General features: G+C 42.3%; 2 protein-coding genes across 13 annotated transcripts in view; both read right to left on the bottom strand.

Moving 5' to 3' along the window:
- LOC125768341 (plasma membrane calcium-transporting ATPase 1) overlaps window positions 1-16412 on the bottom strand; it is a 53699-nt gene extending 37287 nt beyond the window's left edge. For 2 of the 12 annotated variants that reach the window (XM_049435834.1, XM_049435846.1), the window contains exons 1-2: window positions 10802-13464; window positions 9318-9918 (exon numbers count right to left, since the gene is read on the bottom strand). The gene's annotated coding sequence lies outside the window, so the exon portion shown is untranslated. Of the gene's footprint in view, window positions 1-9317; window positions 9919-10801; window positions 13470-15902; window positions 16091-16185 lie in introns of those variants that run through there. The other 10 variants (XM_049435839.1, XM_049435837.1, XM_049435836.1 and 7 more) reach the window with 10 other exon arrangements.
- A 444-nt stretch (window positions 16413-16856) lies between these two features.
- Window positions 16857-21888, bottom strand: LOC125768424 (signal recognition particle receptor FtsY). The gene is made up of 4 exons (XM_049436052.1): window positions 21519-21888; window positions 18168-18409; window positions 17891-18100; window positions 16857-17812 (listed from the first exon to the last, which is right to left on the bottom strand). Exons 1-4 carry the CDS (start codon window positions 21535-21537, stop codon window positions 17726-17728), a joined length of 558 nt encoding a protein of 185 aa, XP_049292009.1. The 5' UTR covers window positions 21538-21888; the 3' UTR covers window positions 16857-17725.
- Between the last annotated feature and the right edge of the window lie 36 nt (window positions 21889-21924).

The raw sequence follows: 21924 nt of genomic DNA, 5'->3' as shown, positions 1-21924 counted from the left end.
AAAAGAAAAATCGAAATACAAAGAGAAAAACAGCATAAAAGAAACAATTGATTTGATTCTGAATTACAAAAGTGATCAACAATCTAAAAAAACCCAAAAAAAACGTAAATAACATCGAACATTTTCATACATGGTTAGAAAATGAAAAATACAATAAAACACAACACAACAATAGGAAAATGAAGGTGCAAAGAGCGAGGTGACAATTTAGATCAGCACATTTTGTGTCTAACAATGTCAAAGCACAATGTCGAAATAAGTCACCAAATGATGTTTTATGACTCTCTAGCTCTCTGGTGATTCCTGCACCCTACGGAGCTAATTTCTAACCATTGACACATTTAGACAGTTCGTGGTAAGAATCTCTGTCGTACTCTATTGAACGTGTGACGTTTGGATCGACCAGAATGTTTAGCGCGTTTCACCCACACACACACATTGTTCGTCTGTTGTTTTTTTTTCCACCAGTTTAACGCGCATTAACCGTGGGACGCATACCGGCTTTTGCCGAGTAGCGAAACAAAGAGGCAGTACCATTAGAATGTCTCAAACTAAAAAAAAAAAGGTTATGTATCCATATGATCAAACGGAGCAGAAGCGACAAAGCATGATGTACCGAACCATGAAGAGAAATAGAAACCGTCACAAACACACCGGGAGCGTTGCTGCGGGGGGACCAACAAGATGAACGAATGTTGAATTATAAATAATGATGAGCAAGCAAATGAGCTGCCCGTTTGTGTTTTCGCTTGCGGGTTTTTTTTTTGAGCTTCTAACTTCCCATCCGATCCGATCCACCCACGACTCACGGGCTCACGGGCAAATCGTGCAAAGGGGACATTCACAACAAAACCCCAAGCGTATGCGGTTCGGTAGGGAATAAAACAGAAACAAATGTAGCTAGCATACTACGAGCGTTCACTATATTTTGTCATTTTCAGCAGTTTTTAGTTCCTATTTTTCCGCCTTCTACCTTTAAATCGTTGAGGTTTTGATTCACTTCCGACGACAGCTAAAACACCCGACATCACAGTGTCACTTCGTCACTTAATCCGTTCGGTTCTACACATACGTACGAGCATCCTCTTGGCAATCCCGTTCTGTTCACACAGATCGATCGGATGTCATTTACGAGCTCCTGAGGAGTCGCCGAGAACATCCTGCTGAATCTTGCTGGTCATAAAAGCAGCTTTTTCCCGGGGCAGCAGCAGGTATACGACGACGATGGGCAAAGGAAAACGCAAGGCTGACATTTGCTACGATAAGGACGACAAACACACACACGGCTCACGCGCACCCTTGCGACTCATAATCCTTTCGAACAATCCATTCGTTAATGGAAGAATACACTCTCTTTCAGAATCGTTTGCCCTGTTTTTACACTTTCCAGCAGCATAGATCAAGAGAAATCCCCACTCGCCTGCCGCATATCATGTATGTACCACAAATGTTTGGAGTACGCGCCTTGGGGAGCAGTTGGGAAAAAGTCATCTGCCATCGAAGTCTTCGGGGGATGTACATTCGTCGAGTCGTTGGAGATTACCACGAAGTACCGGAAGGTGCGACGAAATCTCATCATCTCATCTCATGACGTCATTCGATCCCCTTGACCGAAAAACTGTCATTCGCCGTTGTTCGCACACAAGAGTTCGTGCTCAAAAGTGCTCCATCAACAGCTCGCCCTCGCTGTATGTGCGTTGGGCAACCTTCCAAACAGCTCTCGTGCGAGCAAACGCATTGCGAGCGAGTGCACAATCTAGGACGAGCAAGGATTCTCTCCCACGAGATGAGGGAGATGGTATATCGAAGAGAAATTTGGCGAGACGAGAAAACTCTGCGAGAAAATATTGAGTACGACAACTAGAACCACTATTGCTCATCTCACTGTGACGTGTGAAATGATGAGATCTTCCGAAAAAGCAGCATCTGTTCAGCATCTGTCACAGACGAAAACCATGGTGAGCTCCGATAATGTCAAAGGCATGTGAGTAGATCGATTCAGTATCTACTGACTTAATCTTTTTTTTTGTATGTTTCATGTGATGCTGAGTTAGCTAACTCACTGGATTGTGAGATGCTAACTAGCATCATGATGATGAGTACATCAACAAATGAGCAAACATTGGGGAACGAAGAATGTGTGATAAACGATTTCCTCGTCTCTCTCTCTCTCTCTCTCTATCTCTCTGGAATACTTATTTTTGGGGAGCCAATAATGAGACTGATGCTATCTGAAAAGACCAACATAAAACTAGGCCAATTTTTGTCATTTTATGCTGGTTTCATGAACGCTTAGGAAAAAGTCAAAATATGTTGAGAAAGACATTCTCAAAAGATTATTTATACGATTTCAGCATTTTATCCGAGTCAAATAATTACACAAGCCAAGATACACTGTCATACAAGCCCTATTGTTGTAGTTAGATATTAAAAAAATGGAAACATAAAAAGAAATACTCAAAAGTATCTCTATTATTCGCAACTATAAAACGACTCTTCAAAAAAGAAGTCACGACATATTCGATTGAAATAATAAGAAAAAAGAAACAAATAAAAACACCACACCACAATGATCGTGTGGCACACGATGTGGATGCGGAATGACGGTTACTGCCCATATTTAGACCCGCGTACGACCCTCTTCTTCATCATGAGTCCATTTTTGACAGCACCAGTGGCACAAAACACATGAAATTCAAATTTTCGACTCATATATCGACTCAGTTTCGGCGGGTCGAAAATTTTGACAACTCCATACATGGTGAGTCGAAACTGCTGCCGGTTAGCAGTCCTGTTTCGACTCACCTTTTTGATCTTTTTCACCATGGTGCTTTTTATAGGCTTTCGGAATCTGTGCCGTGCGCCAGTAAAACGCACCGGACTTTCGTTGTCCTTCTAGTTCACGGATCTTCCTGCGGCCAGATGAAGTTGATCGTGTAGTGCTCATTTTACCGCAACACTTTTAAATGAAACTGTACAGCTAAGCACTTCCACTTTCGCTTTGCTTTGTTGACATGAACGCTCACCATAACACCGCGGTAATGTCACAGCTGTGGTGAAAAAACTTCGTTTGATACATCAATTCACCATAGAGTTGAGTCGAAAATTTGAATTTGTGCCACTGGTGAGTTTCAATGTCAACTGCCGTTGCGTGTGCAGAACTGTGACTGCCCATCCGCCTTGATCGATTAGTACACACGCACACTGATACGAACAAACGTTAGCAGTAAACGAGTTATGTGTTGTATGGAGTGAAATAATAACCAAAAGTGATAAGAAAGGTCACTTTTGCGTATAAAAATGCGTGACCATAAGGAAGTTTTGGAGATTTTTGATAAAAGTGGAAAAGCACTATAATATTTTAGTACATGTCTTTAGTACACCATTTCATTGCTATTGTAATATCATGCGCTTCCATTGTGATATCATCTGGTGCATTATACGTCTGAAGGAACGGGCTTGGAATTAAATTATTCAATAATTTATTCCTTTTTTTTAATAAAATGACTCTCTACTTTTCTCTCTCTTCTTGATTTTTAACGACCTTACAGGTCACGCTGGCCATTTCTGGTTTACTAGACTTATTTTACCACGTAGCCGGATAGTCAATTCTTGCTGCGGGGGAACGGTCCGGATGGGGTTTGTACCCGGTCCTGCCGTGTGGACCGGCACCGTTTATCACATGCACCACCGGGCCGCCCCTATACTTTTACTCTCCTCAATTAATAAAGCTTATTTAACCTTTTCCATCTTATTTTATTTTATAAATATAGTATACATTAGATTAGAAATCCGTGTTACAATTAAAAAAAAAAGATTATGTAAAATGGGAACTGATAATATTTTTGTGAATCATCTACTATTTTAAATAGTAAACAATTCCCTCCCCAAGATAAGCTTTCAAGCGGCAGTAAGAGAGGATTCTAATGTGTTACAAACGCATCCATCACGGTCTTCGGCTAATCGCAATCTGTCTACTAATCAAAAATTAATCTCAATTAGCTTCTGACTCACCTTCTTGCTTCAGAGCAAGGGGTTCTACTGAGTCCCACCTCTCTTCCTTTTACAGCAAGTATCAAAAGCGAGGATTTTGTTTTTGTTTTTTTTTAGCCACATCGCAAGAAGGTACAGCGTTCACAACAACACCACAAAACACCAGAGTGTTTTTACTACTCAAATCTAATTAATCCATTTTCAGGTCAAACGATGAAATGGTCCACGGAATGTTGTAGACACAAGCTGTTGGAAAAACTATGACACACACCCTGTATTTCCCTTACAGTACACCACCTAATGCATCCAGCGAATCTTCAACCTCGCCTTTGTACAACCCATTCTCCACTCAGGCTCAGTCCATTTTCAACTGCAACCGTGGTAAGAGGCTGGCCGCCGAAACCTCTTGCGTCAGTCCCGGGATTGGAGGGAACTTTTACGGTCGGAACATGCTCGTGGGACTGGCGTGCGCTTTCGTACGGGCTAAGGCAGAGACTTACGAGTTAATTTTATGATCCACTTGCAGCGTGCAACTGATATTGGCTACTGCTGCCGCAATCGAGCACTACACGTTCGCCGATTCGCTGCTGTCGGCATAAAACCCAAGTGTACGCGTCTTGCAAAGCACATGCTGTGGTGGAGATTAAAACCGTTACACTAATGCTACTGACTGCTCCATTTTTACTGCTACAAAAATAGTACCAAGGCAAGAACGCTATCGATCGGCTTGTATTGGACGCGAAGAGCACGTATTGCCGTTTGAAGTACATTGAATTTTTTTTCGGGAAATGAGTTTCAACAAAATCATCTAGACATTGTAAGAATATTATTTAAAAATGCATAATATGTATTTAAAAATATATATTATACCGAATAGAGCAGTTGATCAAAAAAAATCAGAAAAATTTCGATTCAGAACACAAATATAGATTCGATTATATAAACAATAGGATCGTAATACAATATTTTTCATATCTCAGCTTAGAGGTAACATCATGCATTAATGATTGATTGACAAAAAAAAAATAATATAAAACCCTTAACAAGATTACATTTCTTCCCGCCCCAACCAAAAGGAACCAAAGTATTAAATGTTGTGAATAAACAAAAAAAGCAACCCTTTCGAAGAGAAAATTGAGGAAAATGGATTACAAAACAGTGGACCACTCATACACATTGCCAGGTGGAATTTTACCGCCTTTGCATGCAACAACAAAAAAAAGAAAAAGAAAGAAAACACCCCCAAGGCTAACACACACGACAAAGCAGACGAGGAAAAATGAAAATCCCATCTTGAAACGCAAAACCGAGGAAATAATTCTCGCATCTGCGTACGGGTACAGTGCGGTGAGAAAAAAGAAATGCAAAAAGAAAACAAATGTAAAACAGAAAGATCTCTCACTCCATCCGCAAAACCACAAAATGGTCATCTCCATCCTTTACCGCTAATGTTCACTCTCTTTCACTCTCCTCAACGCTGCCGGCACTCGAGGCACAGCAGCACGGCATTAACTGTTGCCACCTGCTGCTGCTGCTGCTGCTACTATTGCTGGTGTTACTCAAAACTGCCGCTACCTACTACACGCAGAGACTAAACGTCCATTATCTTGCACACTATCCGTGTGTGGCAGCATCAGTAACAGAGGTTTGCTACAAATTCCACCAACAAACGTACGGGGATGGAACCGTGTGACAATCGATTCGTCACACTATTTTCTCTAACCCGCTGATTTCTTTTGGTCGAAAGCGAAAATAACATGAACAAAAAACGGGCGGCTTACCACCAACGGAGACCTGCCTGCTGGTCATTTTAGTAAAGAAATACATCTTCGTTTTCCCGCTGGCTATGGATGCAAAACATCGAAACCAGTAACGATACCAGCAAAAAAAACAAAAAGTTTACCTCGGCTTTGAACCTTTATACACATTTCTTTGGTCGGATTTGGCACAAAAAAAATCCTCATGATGAAGTAAACAAAATTTCAACCATCAGCTCCATCATCGGTTCCGTCCCATTCGAACAATCATCATTACTCTTTCTATTTCTCTCTTTGGTCTGCGATAAATACAGTGTTGAGCTTTTTGTGAACATTTCCAACGAACTTTCATCAAGCGTAAATACATTAACGAAGAACAAAAATGTTCACAGCCACAAACTTACGACACTCACTGTAACGTTCTACCAGCAGCACCGGGTAACTCCAAACCATTGCGAAGAATCTGGCAAAAAATCAATTTTTCAATCCGCAACACCTGTCAAACCGTTCGTTGAAAGACAAATGAAAATCTAAACAACGTAATCGAAACATCATTTAGCGCACAGGCAAGCAAGACGCTAAGCAGTACAGTGACAGGGCGGGAATGTTTCACCTTCAAGGCATCTTCCCACGGGTACACATGTACAAACAATGTGGCCTTCCCGATTTTAGCGACCCCAAATGGACATGATTATGTTAAAGTTCATTTCCAACGCTTCCCCAGTGAAATCGTCAATCAAATATGTTATTGTAGCTGCATGCAATTAAGAACTCCGATGCGGGAACGATCAGAAGAATTAACGGAGTTTGATTTGGATCGCGACCTCGTGTCATCTTTCTAGGTTGAACGATTGACCTCGATCGACTAACATCTTCATTTTTTCGTATCTACCATCGAGATGTTTTCCGGAATGAAAATATCTCACGGACCTGTTTAATCTGTATAATCAATTTTACTGACAGCAGCCATATCAGAAATAGATGAAACATTTTGCTTATCTAACTAACATATCCAAGAATCCTGAGCTAACCCTCCACATCACCAGGGTTTTTGATCCACTCGCTATGTCCTCATCCTGCGGATGTGATATGTTGGGCAAGGAAATAGTTTCAAAAGAGAGAAATGTTTGCACTTGGATGGAATCTTCCCTCGGGCAGAAGGTCATCCACTTATTGGATGATTCTCTAGTAGTCGTCATTCACTTAACGGGTGACTGCCACAGTCGTGTGTTATCAGTCCAACCCACCCTTGGGTTTTGTATTTTCTGAACCCTTCATTCTCCTTTAACCCAAATCAACCCCCTTCTCCTCTATTTCCATATCGCGTTCTCTTATCTGTACGGCTTTCTCTCCTTCATTCGCTTCCCGATGTCGTCGGCGACGAGAACCTATCCGTCAGAAATTAACAATCAAGAGCTTCAGCAATGGTATGCTTCAATAACCGAACTTATCAGGTCGGCTCCGTTGAGTTTACCAACCCTTTGAATATGTGCCTTACCGCTTATCTTCAATGCTACAATTTGTAGCACAAGTGTGCAAGAACAGCGAAAAGTGGCAAAAAATGTGTTAAAATAAGCTTCAAATACATTGGAGAGAACACAGCACAGAATGCTATAGACAATATCGTAACTTATCGTAATGCATGACCGGAAAACAATGAAAACGAAACCTTTCCCATGAAGATGTTACATCGTAATGCTTGCGTTGCGTTAGACAATGAAATCACGCAACGCTAAGGTACAGAGAGCTATTCAAATAAGCAACCACAGTACTGAACATGCTATCCTCCATCGCAAAGTGCTGGAATCGTAAAACTTCACAAGTAGTAATATATGTGTGATATCACGTAGAATAGGCTTGAATCCATCAAATATCACTAGGGTACAGGGTGTAGCATATAGTGCTAATCGATTTTTTGTTTTCAAGAATCTGGATTTCAAATTCAGGTAGCTGTTCTCCATGATTGTTTCTGTGTTAGAAACGTCAATCCAGTAGAATTTCTTCACATAAACCTCTTAATGCCGCACCTAGTGGCCAAATGGAAAGACTCACTCAGTAACCAGATTTGAGCTCATCTGATTTTTCCTTGTAATAGAAGGAATGCTGAAAAATCGAACTTTCTTCAATAAGTTAATATCAACCAATATGCTGAGAATTCACTGTCCTTCAACTCAAAAGTCTCAAGAAAGTGCTCCAGAAGTGCTAGAGGACAGTCCGTAAAGAGATCGAACGAAATGGCCTCTATTCTTTTCACGGCACTACAACAAACTCGGAGATCTTGGAGTTTTCAATTCAAGCTTTCCTTCATTTTTGTTTTCCCCGTTTCTTGATTGTCAGTCCTATATCTTCAAGGTACTCTCCTTCATCACATAGAACAGGATCGCCATCTGTTTGACGAAGCATCCTCGATGTAGTTTTCCATTCCGAACTATTTATAGACCAACAAATAGCGTCTAACTAACCTTTCCTTTATGACTTTCATTTAGAGAAACTAATTGAAATTCTGCCCACATTTCAATCGAGTGTCTTGTTTTCCATTTCTTCCATATTGCCATCACTCAGAACTGTGTCGCCATAGACCAATGGTATACGTTATTTTTTTTTTGTTTAAAAAAAAGAACAATTGTACCCATCCTTAGGTCGAGCTCCAGCTGCTGAATCAACGAAACAATCAAGAATCCTTGATGAACGTGGACGATATTCTGCTGCTCTAAAATCGATACTCGCTGGCACACTTCTGCTTCGTGGAACAATTATGAAAGCTCTCGTGTCAGAGAATAGCTCTTTTGGCAACCCTTAAACCACCTCCCCCATTTCTGCGTGTAGTTGTATAAATGCTGACCAAGCTAATATACGGTTAACATTTTGGGGTACTTATTCTAGAAGCACTATTAGCATAGTACTACTACTCACTACCGGTAAGTTCTAAAAGAAAATATATTAGTACTTCATGTAACGTTATGTAAAATAATTGTTTTTTTTAACACAATTATAAAACAGTACTTAAATAAGCAACAACAAAAACTCGGAAAACCCGATCATGAACGCAGCTCGTTCGGCAAGTGAAACTTTCACCACAGTGAGAAAATGAGTTACCTCACGCACTCAAGTCACTCAAAAAGGAAAGGACTCAGATGAGAAGAAGTGAGAAATTGGAATAGAGAAAAGCAATTTCACTGCCTGGTGAGTTTGTAACTTACTTTTGAGCTCTCGGAGAGTTTCACACATGAGTTTCGCACCAATAATAGTGAGCAGAACCGAGTTCTTCATGAAACCACCACTTCTTGGGGGCTTCTGCTCACCATCCCACAGTGACGTTTGATTTCGCGTTCCGCTCACTGTCGGAAAATCGATTTTTCACATATAATTATGTAAAACCAACCGTATTTTTTTGCAAAATAAAAATCAGCGTACGATGCATTCAGTTTTTGGGAAAGTAGCAGCACCCAATAATTGGAGAAAACTTCCTCAGTGGGAGATAATTAAGAGCTTACTAAAAGCTGTATCCCTCCTACTTAGCCATACTATACTTCTCACACATACACACCTACACACACACACACTTACCTCGATTTTCCTTTCGACGTTTACGAAATAAATTCCCGCAGCGGTTGGCGCTTTTTTTTCGAAAAATTTCCACTTCACTGGATATCACACACCAGCAAAAGTGTACTGAACAATTTGCTTCCACACGGCACAAAACCGGCACACACACAAACGCACAGGCACAATCTGCCGCCGCCTAGTGGTCACTTGTGTCGGTGAGAAATTTTCACACCTCTTGCTTTTATTTCTGTAGGTTATTTTATATAATATTATATATATACTATCTATGTTTGGCTCCACCGTACGTTTTGTCGAAGGCGGAATTCACTTCCGAACACCGCAAACCCTACGATCGGAAAATCAATCGACGGAAGAGCGCTCCACGGGGTGGAACACAACACAAACTAACACATACACACGCAAACACACATACTACACAGACACACGGTACACGTGCACACACATCATCCCGATTTTTTTCTTTTTTAGGTTGAACCTAGCGGGGGCGCACCAAGTACCGAGTGCGCCGAATGGAGATGTGTGCTCCAGCTGTGCACGGGCACGTACGTCCTCCAGGTGGTCGGTTCGCACAAATTCAACACGATGGTGTTTCTGCGGCTGGCTGAAATAGAGATAGAAAAACCGAAAAAAAAGGATTTACACCAACTGACAGGAGATGCACAATATTGCTCCCATGGGCGCACGCACACACACACCGGGCGAGGCCTACTCGAATGTACATAATACATTCGACACAAATGAACATCTCAAATGAAGAATTCTTGACTAGCTTTTGCTTGGAGAACTGATGACCAGTGTACACTTTTCACTTTCTTCCGGCATTTCTTCACAATGCTACCACAGAGCGTCGTCGTTGTCTGGACACTTTATGCTAATTATCGTACTATTCTTATGAGAGTTCTTGAGCTCTTGAGCGTTACGAAACATTTCCGAATGGAACTCCCTGGACCTTGGGCCTGTTGTTCTGCTTGTTGTCCAAACAGTGAACAACACTTGTACGCACAAATTCCTCCATTCTTCCATTGTTTTTCTTCACACTTCTCACAACACTACTTCTTCATTGCTTCCCACACAGTTTTCGCACAGTGACCGTTCTCTCTTTCGCTGGATATCTTCCATCGCTCCCTATCACTCACATCCTTGGTTACTTGGATAAGCAGAATTGTTCACCCTTTGAAACGTTGAGAGTTTGGCGGTGCATTTTCCAAGCAATCGAATTCTTCATCAAGTTTTCCCTTGAACAACCACCTAAACCCCCCCCCCGGCCGGGGCACGATACTGATAGACCATCGTTGAGCACGAAGTATTCCGCAACGAGAGAGGATCCCGTGGTAGTAGATTGTGTAATTCTTGGGTATCCAACAAGGCCGTTAGTTGACCTGCACACACATATCCCACTAAACTCCATGTCACCTCGCACCAGAAAAGGGTAAGGTATAAGAACTAACGAAAAACAGCAAAGAAAACTCCCTTCCCTTGTTCACCTTCACATCGAACCAACGAATCCGGCCGCACCAACGTCGTGTGGAAAACTGTGAGTGAATGTCCCAGTGCTGCTGGCAACCGTACGGGGTGGTTCAGCTGTCACTTTACTCGGGAAAATTCTTGCTCCGGAACCATGTTTCTCATATGAGAAATTCTCACTCTCACCGATGGTGAATGTCGCTCAAGAATTGTTGTCTAAGTTTTCCATGCCGATGGACCGTTGTCCATTAGCCTTTCGCGTTCAAAAAGGATGTACAATATGTATAGCTCTCTTCTCCAGTGCCTCGTGTCTCGGAGTGTACGCGAGAATTTCCCATTTACCATTTATGTGGAGAGCGCCAACCAAAAAAAAAAAAGTAAATCCTGCCTCATCTGGCGATTTTTCTTTCTCTAACAAAATGTTCCTTCACTCACACTGTGATAGTGTACATCTACAAAAACCTTTCTTTCCGCTCTCATTAGAACTATATCCGAGTGCAAGTGGGTATCGCACACTCTCACACTGTTTCGCGCATCAAGCAAGTTTTTCCCACTTTTTCACCATGCAACGCACTGTTCCCTTCAATGCAAAAGTAGTACTAACATTTTTCTCTACAGTGTGAAAATCTCGCCACCATCTTCTCACCGGTGAGCAAAATCGACCCGAGTGAGACGAGATCATCTAGTGCTCACAACCACCCGTGCACGGTGAGTGGGAAATCGTATGAGCTGAGAGTTGGAAAATGCTACACACCACACACAAAAACTTATTACATAATTTCTTCCTATGATGATGACTTTTGGGTTGCAAATAAAAAAAAAAGCGGAACCTAACAAATTCCCAACACACGGTTTGAAATTTCCACATACACGGCCGTACACGGATACATTTCTTCGTACGCAACAAACACGCGCACACACGCGCGATACAAACTTTTCTTCTTGCTCAACTGGGTAGAACTATTGTGTGTCCTTATCTTAAAAATGTGTTTCCTTTTTCTTTTTCATCTAAACAACAAATTTAGCTTATTCACTTCTTGCTGACTTTCGTTTGTTGGAGTGAAAGCATCATTCAAATGTTCATAGTAAGAAGAAAAAAACACTCGCAGACCACACACTAAAAAGTGATTCTAAATTAAAATTCAACAAAATCGTTTATTCATGGTGACGAGTGGCGAGTGACGGGAAGAAAAAAACAAGAGATGAAAAATCTTCACTTTCCACACCGACTCTGGGCTGCAACGGTGTCGGGGTGTCTAAGGCACACCAGGCATACAAATCTATATATGTGTGTTGCTTAATATAGTCCTAATCATGCGTTGTCCACTTTCGTTTCGCTGCTGTAATAGAAGCAAACAAACACAGGTTGAATATTGCTTTTCACGCTTTTCCCATCGATGCCATATCAAGAGGCCACACACCTTGACATGAAATGCGCGCACACATACACACCGCTAACCACTACTATCAACCAACCCGAGGGGCGATCGATTTGATCGATTATGGTCGAAAATGTTGGCAACTACTGCCAACACATCATCATCATCCATCTATTAGCAACCATTTGGGGGAGGGGCGGGGGGTTTTCCCATCATTTTTCCAACCGTCGAGCCCCGTGTGTCACTCGCGCACACATTCGTGTGTTGCTCATATTTCAGGGTCACAGAAATTATAGGATATCGAGCGGTTTTTTTTTCATTTTCTTCACACGTCCCTCATTCCCGTTACGGGGACGGGTAATCGTATCGATTGCTGCTACAAAACGATCTCCATCCGTTGGGCAAACACCTGTGCTTCACTTCATATGATCCCCGTGTTGCTGGGTTCACAATCGACCTGTTTTCCCAACGGTAAGACAGAACTGCTTCATTTATCTGCCCGCTAATTAAACACAGCACTGCTTAGGGAAGGAAAATTCATCAAGCACTCTACGGTATATCACCTCAGAACAAAATTCCACAAGCAGACAGCACAGCACCACGACTAGCGACTAGCGCGCGACCACTTGCGGCGAACTTGCAGCGTGTGTGCTCTCGCACTGAAAAATGGTGCGCTCCGAACAATGCGCTCACAATGAGGGTGGCCACCACAATTTCATAAAAGGGTACACAACCTCCCACTCGCGCGTTTGCCATTACATGCAGAGCGTAGGAGAGCGAGAGAAAACGACCCGAAAAAGAGCGCTTTTGCCAGTCTCTTTTTTTTCATGTGAGCTAAGAAAAATCGGTGAGAAAAATCGTGCTTAAGAGCTGGAAAATTGGTGAACCATTTTCCTGCAAGCTGTGAGAGCAATGAGAATGAAACCGAGCTTAGCTCACGCACGAAATTGAGAGTGAAGGGAATCAGCATTAGGTAAACTCACAGCCCATGTTTAGCGCGTATCACACTGTGCCAAAGACACGCACGCACAGCAATTAAGTTGTGAACATTGAATTGCATGTGTACGTACGCCTAAAGTATATGTCGGAATTTTTGTTGTATAATTAGAAGCTAGTTGGAAGCAGCGTTCAAACAATTAGCACTATTGTTCTACTTGAGCTTAATGGTATAAATTAAAACAGTTTCACGGTGAAATCTTCCGTACAGGAAGATTAGAGAGAATCCAACTGATATCGATAAACATATCTGAAACACACGTTAATACATCTTATCAAACATTGTAGAATTGTATTGCACGTTAACGTATAAGACAGATTAGATACGATTTTTGGATCTCCTTATCAAATTATGCTCTAAATATAAATAAGCACATAATGTTATCTAAAACAATTTCTTGATTGATACGTCTATTCAACCCGAGGCCATTGTTTTAGAAATGTTTTCCATAACAGGGTGCTTCACATCCAATACGAACGATCCAATCATTGAGTAATCTACAAGGAAACAAAAAAAAATATAAATAACCTGTAGGAATTTGATTAATATTACCAAACCGTTTAAACAAAAAAAAAGGAAACCATCCTCATTTCAATTATGGCCAGTTTTCCCTATTCCTCTAATGCTGGGCGATTGTTCCAAACGTTTCCACATACGCACACCGAAACAGAGCGCTAGTCGTGACCGCTCGGATACATTCTTATCCTACCCGAGCGCATTGGTGTGTTGGGACCGGAGGGAGGAAAACCACTGCTCAAAGTTTTGACCGCGCTCACCATGCCCGAATCCCAAAGGAGAACCGGCAATTTCAAGCACGCAGCAGTAGGGCGCAGCAGAGTTTCGATGTTTATATTTAGAAACGTTTCACAGCATGCCTAAGCCACAAGTAACCAGCAAGCAAAACGTCCGAGACGCCAGATGCATCAGAACATTGGTGCGCAAGGTGTAGAATGGAAACACTGTACGGGGCCCAGCGTTGTAAACCAGTGGCGAATGCAGGAAGGGATGTGTGCAGAAAGACAACACACGACTCTCTGCTTCAACTCTGTTTTCCTGTTACCGTGCCCGTGTGATCCTGCACCACACAGTCGAGTTTATGCTGCTGCTGCTGCTGTTGGCTCGTGAAAAACCGAATAAACGTACCAACCATTGATCGATCGATTTTCGTGTCTCGAAAAAGGTGGAAAATTCAATTCCGACCAGAGGCTGTTATGCAATGTGTGTGTGTGTGGAGTGGCCTTTTTTGCATGATGTTTCGGAACAACACACTGTGCCGGTACATATGGGGTAAGCCACGAGTGTGGTCTTCCAACGTATATAAATGAAAATGGAGATTGATTTTTGAGTTTTTTTTTTTGCAAATTAAATCAACGGTTGGGCATTGTCCCTGGTGAAATTGCTAATCAATTTTCATAATTTAACATGGAAAGGAGATTTTTTTCTCTCTCTATTTCTCCATTTGCTAAAAATAACCAAAGGAAGAAATAGGCGGTCTTCTAACTGCTCAATCGATGCTGGTAGAAGGTGGTTGCCTAATTAGCAAAAGGTTTCCGCCATTCTGATTCTTTTGGAGCTGATTTCGTTCGTTGTGCTGCAGGAATACAGGGCGGCCTTTTGTACAGCAAATACACTGATGAAATAGTACAATAAACGTGACTCATTGCGTTCCGTGCTTTGGAATTGTTTGAAGAGCGAGAAAAGTTTCCTGTTTGAACTTTTCAGTTTGAATTTGATGCTACCTTTGCCGGTGACCTTCGGGGCAAACCAGTTACCGGTGGATAGGTCAGCACAGTGTAGCATAGAACTGCACACAAACAGTTGCCCACCCCGTAGATTTAATGGTCTAAAAGAAAAAAAAAAAGAAATAAAAATATGGCTCTTGTGAAGTGAATACTCCGCGGGTAAGATGATCGCATTACCCCGGCACATGCGTTAGTCATTCCGCTTGAGGGCACACGACATTTTTTCCCTTCACTAATTGAGGCTACCACCCGGATGTCGAATGGGCAAGTATGGGCCCCCCGTCGGCCATCCTCGAATGCTGGTGCGAAAAGCGGGCAAAGCCGCTGGTCGAGGACAACACGACGATGTTGTCAGCTCTCTCATGTTTACCTGTCAGATAGCTGTGACGATTTGTTTCGTTTTCCGTTTCTCGCTCGCGTTCTCTTTTCTGTTCTGTCGCTGCGTTCTTATCAACAAATGCATTTAGGTCGCTAATGTACTATAAATCAACGGCGGCTTTCCGGCACGGTCCGACATGCAGCCGTGCCCAGCGACACAACTACACGGGTGAGCCGTGTTAAAGCCTTCAACCTTGCGGATGTAAACAAACCATCTCTTCCCGCCTGGGTATAATCGCCATCGTCGACCAGCGGCGAGATTTCTCGATCCCGCGGAAAACGAGCACAGTAGGCCGCGGGTAGGGCGGATTTTCTGTGTACACACGGCAAACAAAACCAATCGCATCACTTTTCCCGTTTCGCGCCACCTTGCTTCGGCACAACCCTTTCCAATCGCATTAAGCCCATCGTTAGAAGCAGTTTAATGGCCACCTGGACGATTAAAATCGATCGATAGGGTCGTGCTTTCACACGTATTCACGCGGACCTCGTCGCGAGTGTGCGTTTTTTCCACGTTCGCTACACACACTCATCCCACACGCGAAAAAGAAGAACACCCGGTGCACAGACACACACGTGTACGACACACACACACACAGACACAACGTATGAACACAGCTTTCACCTTTGATGAAACGATCGTCCCTATTGGGATTATTGCACCTGAATGCTAAACATCGCAGTTTGTAGGGCACTATCGGAATCTTGCAGCGTTGAGGCAGTCCTTTAAAGGCATTTGTTGCAGTTTTTTTTATGTGTCTATTTCGCACATTTGGGTAAACTTATTAAAAGATGCTTTTATTTGCACTACACCTACACCGGAAAAATCAATGATCACACGCGAAACGGAGATGGGTTTGAAACGTGTACGGCAAACAAACTGCCCCATTGGGGCATCTTTTACTTACCGTTTTCCGTTCCAAAAACGTTCCGTTAACCCGTGGGCAGTTGTTTACAGCTTGTTGACGAACCCATTAATGACTCACTGCGTATGGAATTCGTTGAATCCAAGATCGCCCGAAAAAGGACAGCGATTAGCGGCACGGGTATATTTTCTTCGGATATTGTCATTGAATTTTTAGCTAGTGAAGCTACGGCCTCATGTAGTTCAATGTTTGACAGCGGTTCAGGCGCACACTGGGCAAATACATCTTCCAGCTGTCAAATTGGTTATCTTCATGCATGTCTGTTTTACATGGTTAATTTATTTAAATTTATGTACATAAATTTATTCTATTATTCTATTTTATTTCTTCTAATTAATTTACAATTTATTCTATTAAAATTTTATTATTTGACATGCGTAATATACTGCGTAGGACGACCACTATGCAATCTGTTTTGAAATGGTGCGTGAAACGAGCCCTTTGTCAGCCCTTTCTCATATACTTTCAAAACAAACGCCTAGTTTAGTTAAGTTTGTTCCTAATGCAGTATAAAATCACAAAAAATAATTTAAATTAAACTCTAGTTTTAAGTTTCGATCAAATTTGCAAGCGTGACGCAACTGGCTCCAATTCCCAAGCGTCGTCGGTTCGTTGGTTCGTTGCGCCTCACTGAAGACATTTAACAACGGTGGTTTGGTTTGTATATCATCTATTTATTTGCCATTAATGCATTTTCCATCAATCTTTGGAGGTTAAACAAAAAATAAAAGTTTTGAACCAAATGTAAATGGTCGAATTTCTTGCACCCCGAAAGGTTCGTTTGCTACACGAGCGAGCTTAGACATTACTATATAGTAATTTAATTTCGTTATTGTAAAACATTATGGTCAAAACCGTTTGGTTAAAACATTTCTCGAACTTAGAAACGAATGCGCCGTTACCCGGACGCAACTATGCCGAACAAAATGTGCATTTCTGTTTACGCCACTACATTATCTTGTAAATGAACTGTTGGACATTACGATGTCTTGTACGGATTAAACAACATTCAAAACTGCGCGTTTGTGATAAGGCTTGTAACGATTAGGTAGCTGTGTGTTGTGCTATTTTGCTCATTAGGCAATATTAGACAGGTAATCCGTTTCTATTGTTTTCCATCGCCCAAACGGGAAGCACACCATTTCCGGATCTCCGGATAATATACCCTTGGCGGTGTAAGGCAATCATTTCATCGTTTGGTAGTATTGTTGTATGAGGCAGCAATATTAAGCCACTCCAGTGAAACAATTAGGCCAACCAATGTTTGGGTGACTATTCCTCGACTTCGGTGCTAAACATGCTAATGGTACATTAATAATAGTTGTATTAAAAATTCATCCAAAAAGCTTAATATCATCACGTTGAACGAGCACATCGAATGTGCGCGCATTTGCGAAACGAAGCGCGTGGTGAACACCGACAACAGCAACGACGAGCGATCTCAGCTTTGTGCAGCAGCATCTAGCATCTTTCACGGGTGCTGGAGGGATTCTTGTCAAGCGCGCGCGCGTGTTTCAGCTATTTACTTTCCAAGGTTCAGCTTTCCCAACAATCCAGTCGCACTGGCGGTGGCCGACTCTTGTGCCTTCGCAGCGACATCAGTTACTTTCTACAGATAAGAAATAATCGGTTAAAAATAGTATGCTGTCTCGGTTTGTTCCGTGTCTGGTTCGTAAACTGATCGTACCTGCTCCAGCTCACCACGCTTCTCGTCGGCCACTCGGTTTGCTTCCTGCAGCTTACGATCCACTTCTTCACTCGCCCGCTTCATACCTTCGTCCACCTTCTGTTCTGCTACTTTCATCTGTTCCTCGACCGCTTGCTCTACCACGACGGCACTCTGCTGTATGGCATTTTCCGCTGCCTGTTTCGCATGATCCATGAACGTTCCAGCGGCCTGGAAGATTTAAAAAACGTTTAAAGTCTTTTCCAATATTTTGAAGCATCTTCCAGCGATAACATACCTGCGACGTGCTTTCGGCGGCTGCTGACGCTTGCTGCTTTGTGGCATCGATCTCACCGGCAGCCGACGACGCCAAAGCTTCCGCATCGGATTTGGTTTTGCTGAAGGATTCCTGCGTTTTCTTCGCCTGTTCCTCGGCTAAACTGGACGCTGCCTGCACTTTCTCGTTGGCCAAATCTTGTGCCTCCTTTTTCTTCTTATCGAACAGCCCTTCCGCTTTGCTGCCGAGATTTTTTAGTGAAGCTAAAGTAAGTTCGTTCATTAATGAGAAGAAAAATGTGATCGATAAGAATGTTTTCACTAAGCGCTGGGGCAACCAAATTGCCCATCGCCCCCTAGCTTCGTGTCGGAATGCTTCAATATTGTTTACAAATTTGTCACTTATTCCGCCCCACCCCGGTTCGATCGGTGATCGTGTGTTGTGATTTTAAATGTGTCGTTTTTTCTACGTTTTATTTCCTACCACTTTTCAGCATTAACCTGACGCGAAACATACACGCATACATGGTTAGTGCTCCCCCTGCCCGGTGCCCATGATGTCATCTCTGGTGAGAGACAGCCGAGCAGCCAAGGTCAGAGCAGCGAGAATGCTTCAACACGCTGCTACTTTGGCCACAGGCGAGATCACTCAAACGTATCATAATGCTCGAGTGTGTTTTTCATGCAGATGGCACGATATTGTGGGAGGTCTAAACATGTTCTCTTTAGACACTACTGGGAAATCAACAACGGAATGCTTGGGCCAGGGAGTTCTTTGGAGCTATAAAATTTTAACGTATCGAACGCCAAACACGTCCCTAGTGCGTGCCATCTTGCCAAGTGATGCGAGCGAACGATTCATTGTAAACCATTATATTTTGACCCTGTATTATTTCATTATTTAAACTAAAACGTTTACCTTTTTTAATTTTACATATTGAGTGTGGCCACACACGTTAATTAAACAAAGTGCACTATCAAAACTATTCATCATTTGCACATCCCTCAAGCGGAGAACCATTTCCGTTTTTAGTCGATACCGGTCTGGCACAACCCATCATGATGATGATGATGATGTCATCCGTGAGGCCAACCAACGGGCCATTGCTACATAGTAGCACCTTTTGCGGTTAAATCGTGAGGATTAATACTCACTGCACGTATTTTATTGCAGCTTTTAAAACAAACGAACAAATGCGATGGAAAAATATTTCCTCCACGATGAAAAGCGAATCGATCGGATCGATTTTCTCCACCCTTTTGTCCTTGCTTAATGTCCTTGTAGTTTCAACCAATTGATACATGTTTAATATTGTTTCATGTTTAACCAGTTTTATCACATTTTTCATATTTATCGTAATGCCTTGCTAGCGAGATATAGTTCGGAAGTGATTTTAACTCGATTCCGCAACCAAATCATTCAAGATGAGCTATTTTTAAACCATCGTCCCTGCCCAACCGGTTCACTCGCGCCGCTTGTATATATCGGATGAACGATTCTGCAACTACAAATAGGCAGAATCTACGTAAGCACACTGTTGCGGCTGTTATGTTTGCTTTTCAAAAGGTGCATACCAAGTGCCTACAAGATCGCACAAAACGATCAAACGATAACGGGTGCATCATCGTTGTATATCAACCGCAAAACTAGAGCAACGTCCTACGGATTAAACATCGGCTTGGTGAAACTTTGTACATACGTTCCGTGTACGATCGTTCCCTCAACGGGCGACGGAGACTACTTTTAATCATACAATCTTCAACACCGGTGTCCTTTATCGGTCGAACAAGAAAGTTTACTAAGGCCGACACACTGCTTCCGTTTTTTTGTTGAGATGGATGATTTAATTTCTTGATGGATGACCTCCGTTAACAGCTATCCACGACACAACTATAATGATGTGTGACACGAGCAGTGATTGTTTTAAATTCAATCCTACCACGTCTGTACCTTAATTTGTGAAACGTGCTAACAACGGGTTGTGTTTACGCTTCAATCCACAACAGAGGCTACCTTTGTATTGGGCTCATAATATACTATTTTGTTCTAATCCCACCGAGCAATAAGATGATGCAATTGTTTAATTGTGTGAGGTGAACTTTTTTTTGTGAAAAATAACTTTAAATGACGTGTCGCACACGAAGTTATTTAATTTACAGAAACTTCAGCCGTTTTACAGTCGTAATGTCGTCCACTGTAGCAAATTACGATTAGTAATCCAATGCAGACATTCCTTTATCGATCAGACATGATTTACTACGTACAGTTTCCTTCAAGCTACTGTTAGGTCAATTATCAAGCTGGGACGATGGTACAGACGATGACTTTAACAGTAGATTAGATCCAATAGTAACAAGGTAATTGTAAAATAATTATTTTGTCCTTCAGATTCCTTGCTCTAGATAGTGTGACTCGTTTTACGACTATAACAAACAACATTATCAAACAAAACTTACATTTTGCTCCTCCTGTAGCGTGCAGTTTGGGAAAGTGGGGGAAATTTAAATACTGTATTAAAAATTTGTTGTGTTTTTGTTTTTGTTTCTAAGATGTTCCATCTAAACATTTCCCGATTGCAGAATCTCTAAGCCCACGCTGATAATGCATTAACAACAAATCTAAACAAATTAGAGCAAAGATTCAATCGAATTACGACGGGAGACCTTCAACAATTACTTCATTACCAGAGCGTGCACCAGAGGCCAAAAAACAGATGATGGTGTCGCCGTTTGCCGACGCCACCATAGCGAAAGGGCCACACCACTACTTGACCCTTTGTTGACCGGGAGGGGGAGGACCAACATCTTTCCCTTCCCAGTCAACCGATCGCGCATGATTGGAATTCCAATCGGACGCCACCCTGGCGCATCATCATGCGGGGCATAAGGAATCACACACACACACACGCAAAACAACAACAACGCACAAAAACCACAAAAAAACATGAGGAAATCAAAATGAAGCTTAAACAAAACAAAACAAGAAAAGTATAATCAAAACCGATTAAAATTCAAATGATTCGGGTGACGTTTTTTTTTTTTGATAATGAAACAGACTGTTAATGGTGTGGACAAAAATGCAAATTTCATTTTTTTTTGGAAAGAAACGTAGCTAAAGAAGTCTTTAGAACGTTCTACATGCACACCGAATCAACCGAAGGTGTTGGCTCAAAGCACATTTGCTTCCCTGCAGTGTACACGTGTACGGGGATGAAAATTGATGCGTAATAGTTCAGCGGAATACGAGGGAAGTGAGTACCTCTCGTACTTTGTAAAAGGGTTTAAGACTTTTGTGTGTAGAACAATTTTCCACTGACCAAATGCCTGCGGCGGAAAAATGGCACCAAATTTACTTTCACTACCCACCACTTACCAGTAATTCCGCTGAACATCTTGCTGCGTGTGTTGTCTGGGGGAAAATCAGATGGAAAACCGTTGGCCTTGAACTGGGCGGACGCACAGCTACAGTTACAGCTGCTGGTGTTCGTTCACTCTCCCGCAATGCAACTGACAGAAATACGTCCGTAGCAGAGGTTTGATGCAGTCTCGCGTATCGGTATTCTACCGTAACTGGTTTTACTTTCCACACGCTTCGGGATCGGACGGATTCACCCGGGTATGAATGGGAGCTGGAATGCGGACGGGACGACGGGAACTTGACTCACCGACACGGTACTGACGAACGGGCAAATACACGTCTTCACTACGCGAGCTATGTCAACGAAATAATATGCGTTCGATGTTTCGTCTCTTGGCATTGTGAGCGAAACGGTGCACAA

The sequence above is a fragment of the Anopheles funestus genome, chromosome 3RL (genome assembly GCF_943734845.2).
Source record: "Anopheles funestus chromosome 3RL, idAnoFuneDA-416_04, whole genome shotgun sequence".
Taxonomy (NCBI): Eukaryota; Metazoa; Arthropoda; class Insecta; order Diptera; family Culicidae; genus Anopheles; species Anopheles funestus.
Note: the sequence above shows the minus strand (reverse complement) of the source record. Positions and strands in the feature narration are given on the sequence as shown.

Coding starts and splice junctions, on each gene's coding strand:
- LOC125768424 (XM_049436052.1), bottom strand. Junction 18,101..18,167: donor CCGCCGAAAGCACGTCGCAG/GTATGTTATCGC, acceptor TAAATCTTCCAG/GCCGCTGGAACGTTCATGGA. Junction 17,813..17,890: donor AGCGTGGTGAGCTGGAGCAG/GTACGATCAGTT, acceptor TCTTATCTGTAG/AAAGTAACTGATGTCGCTGC.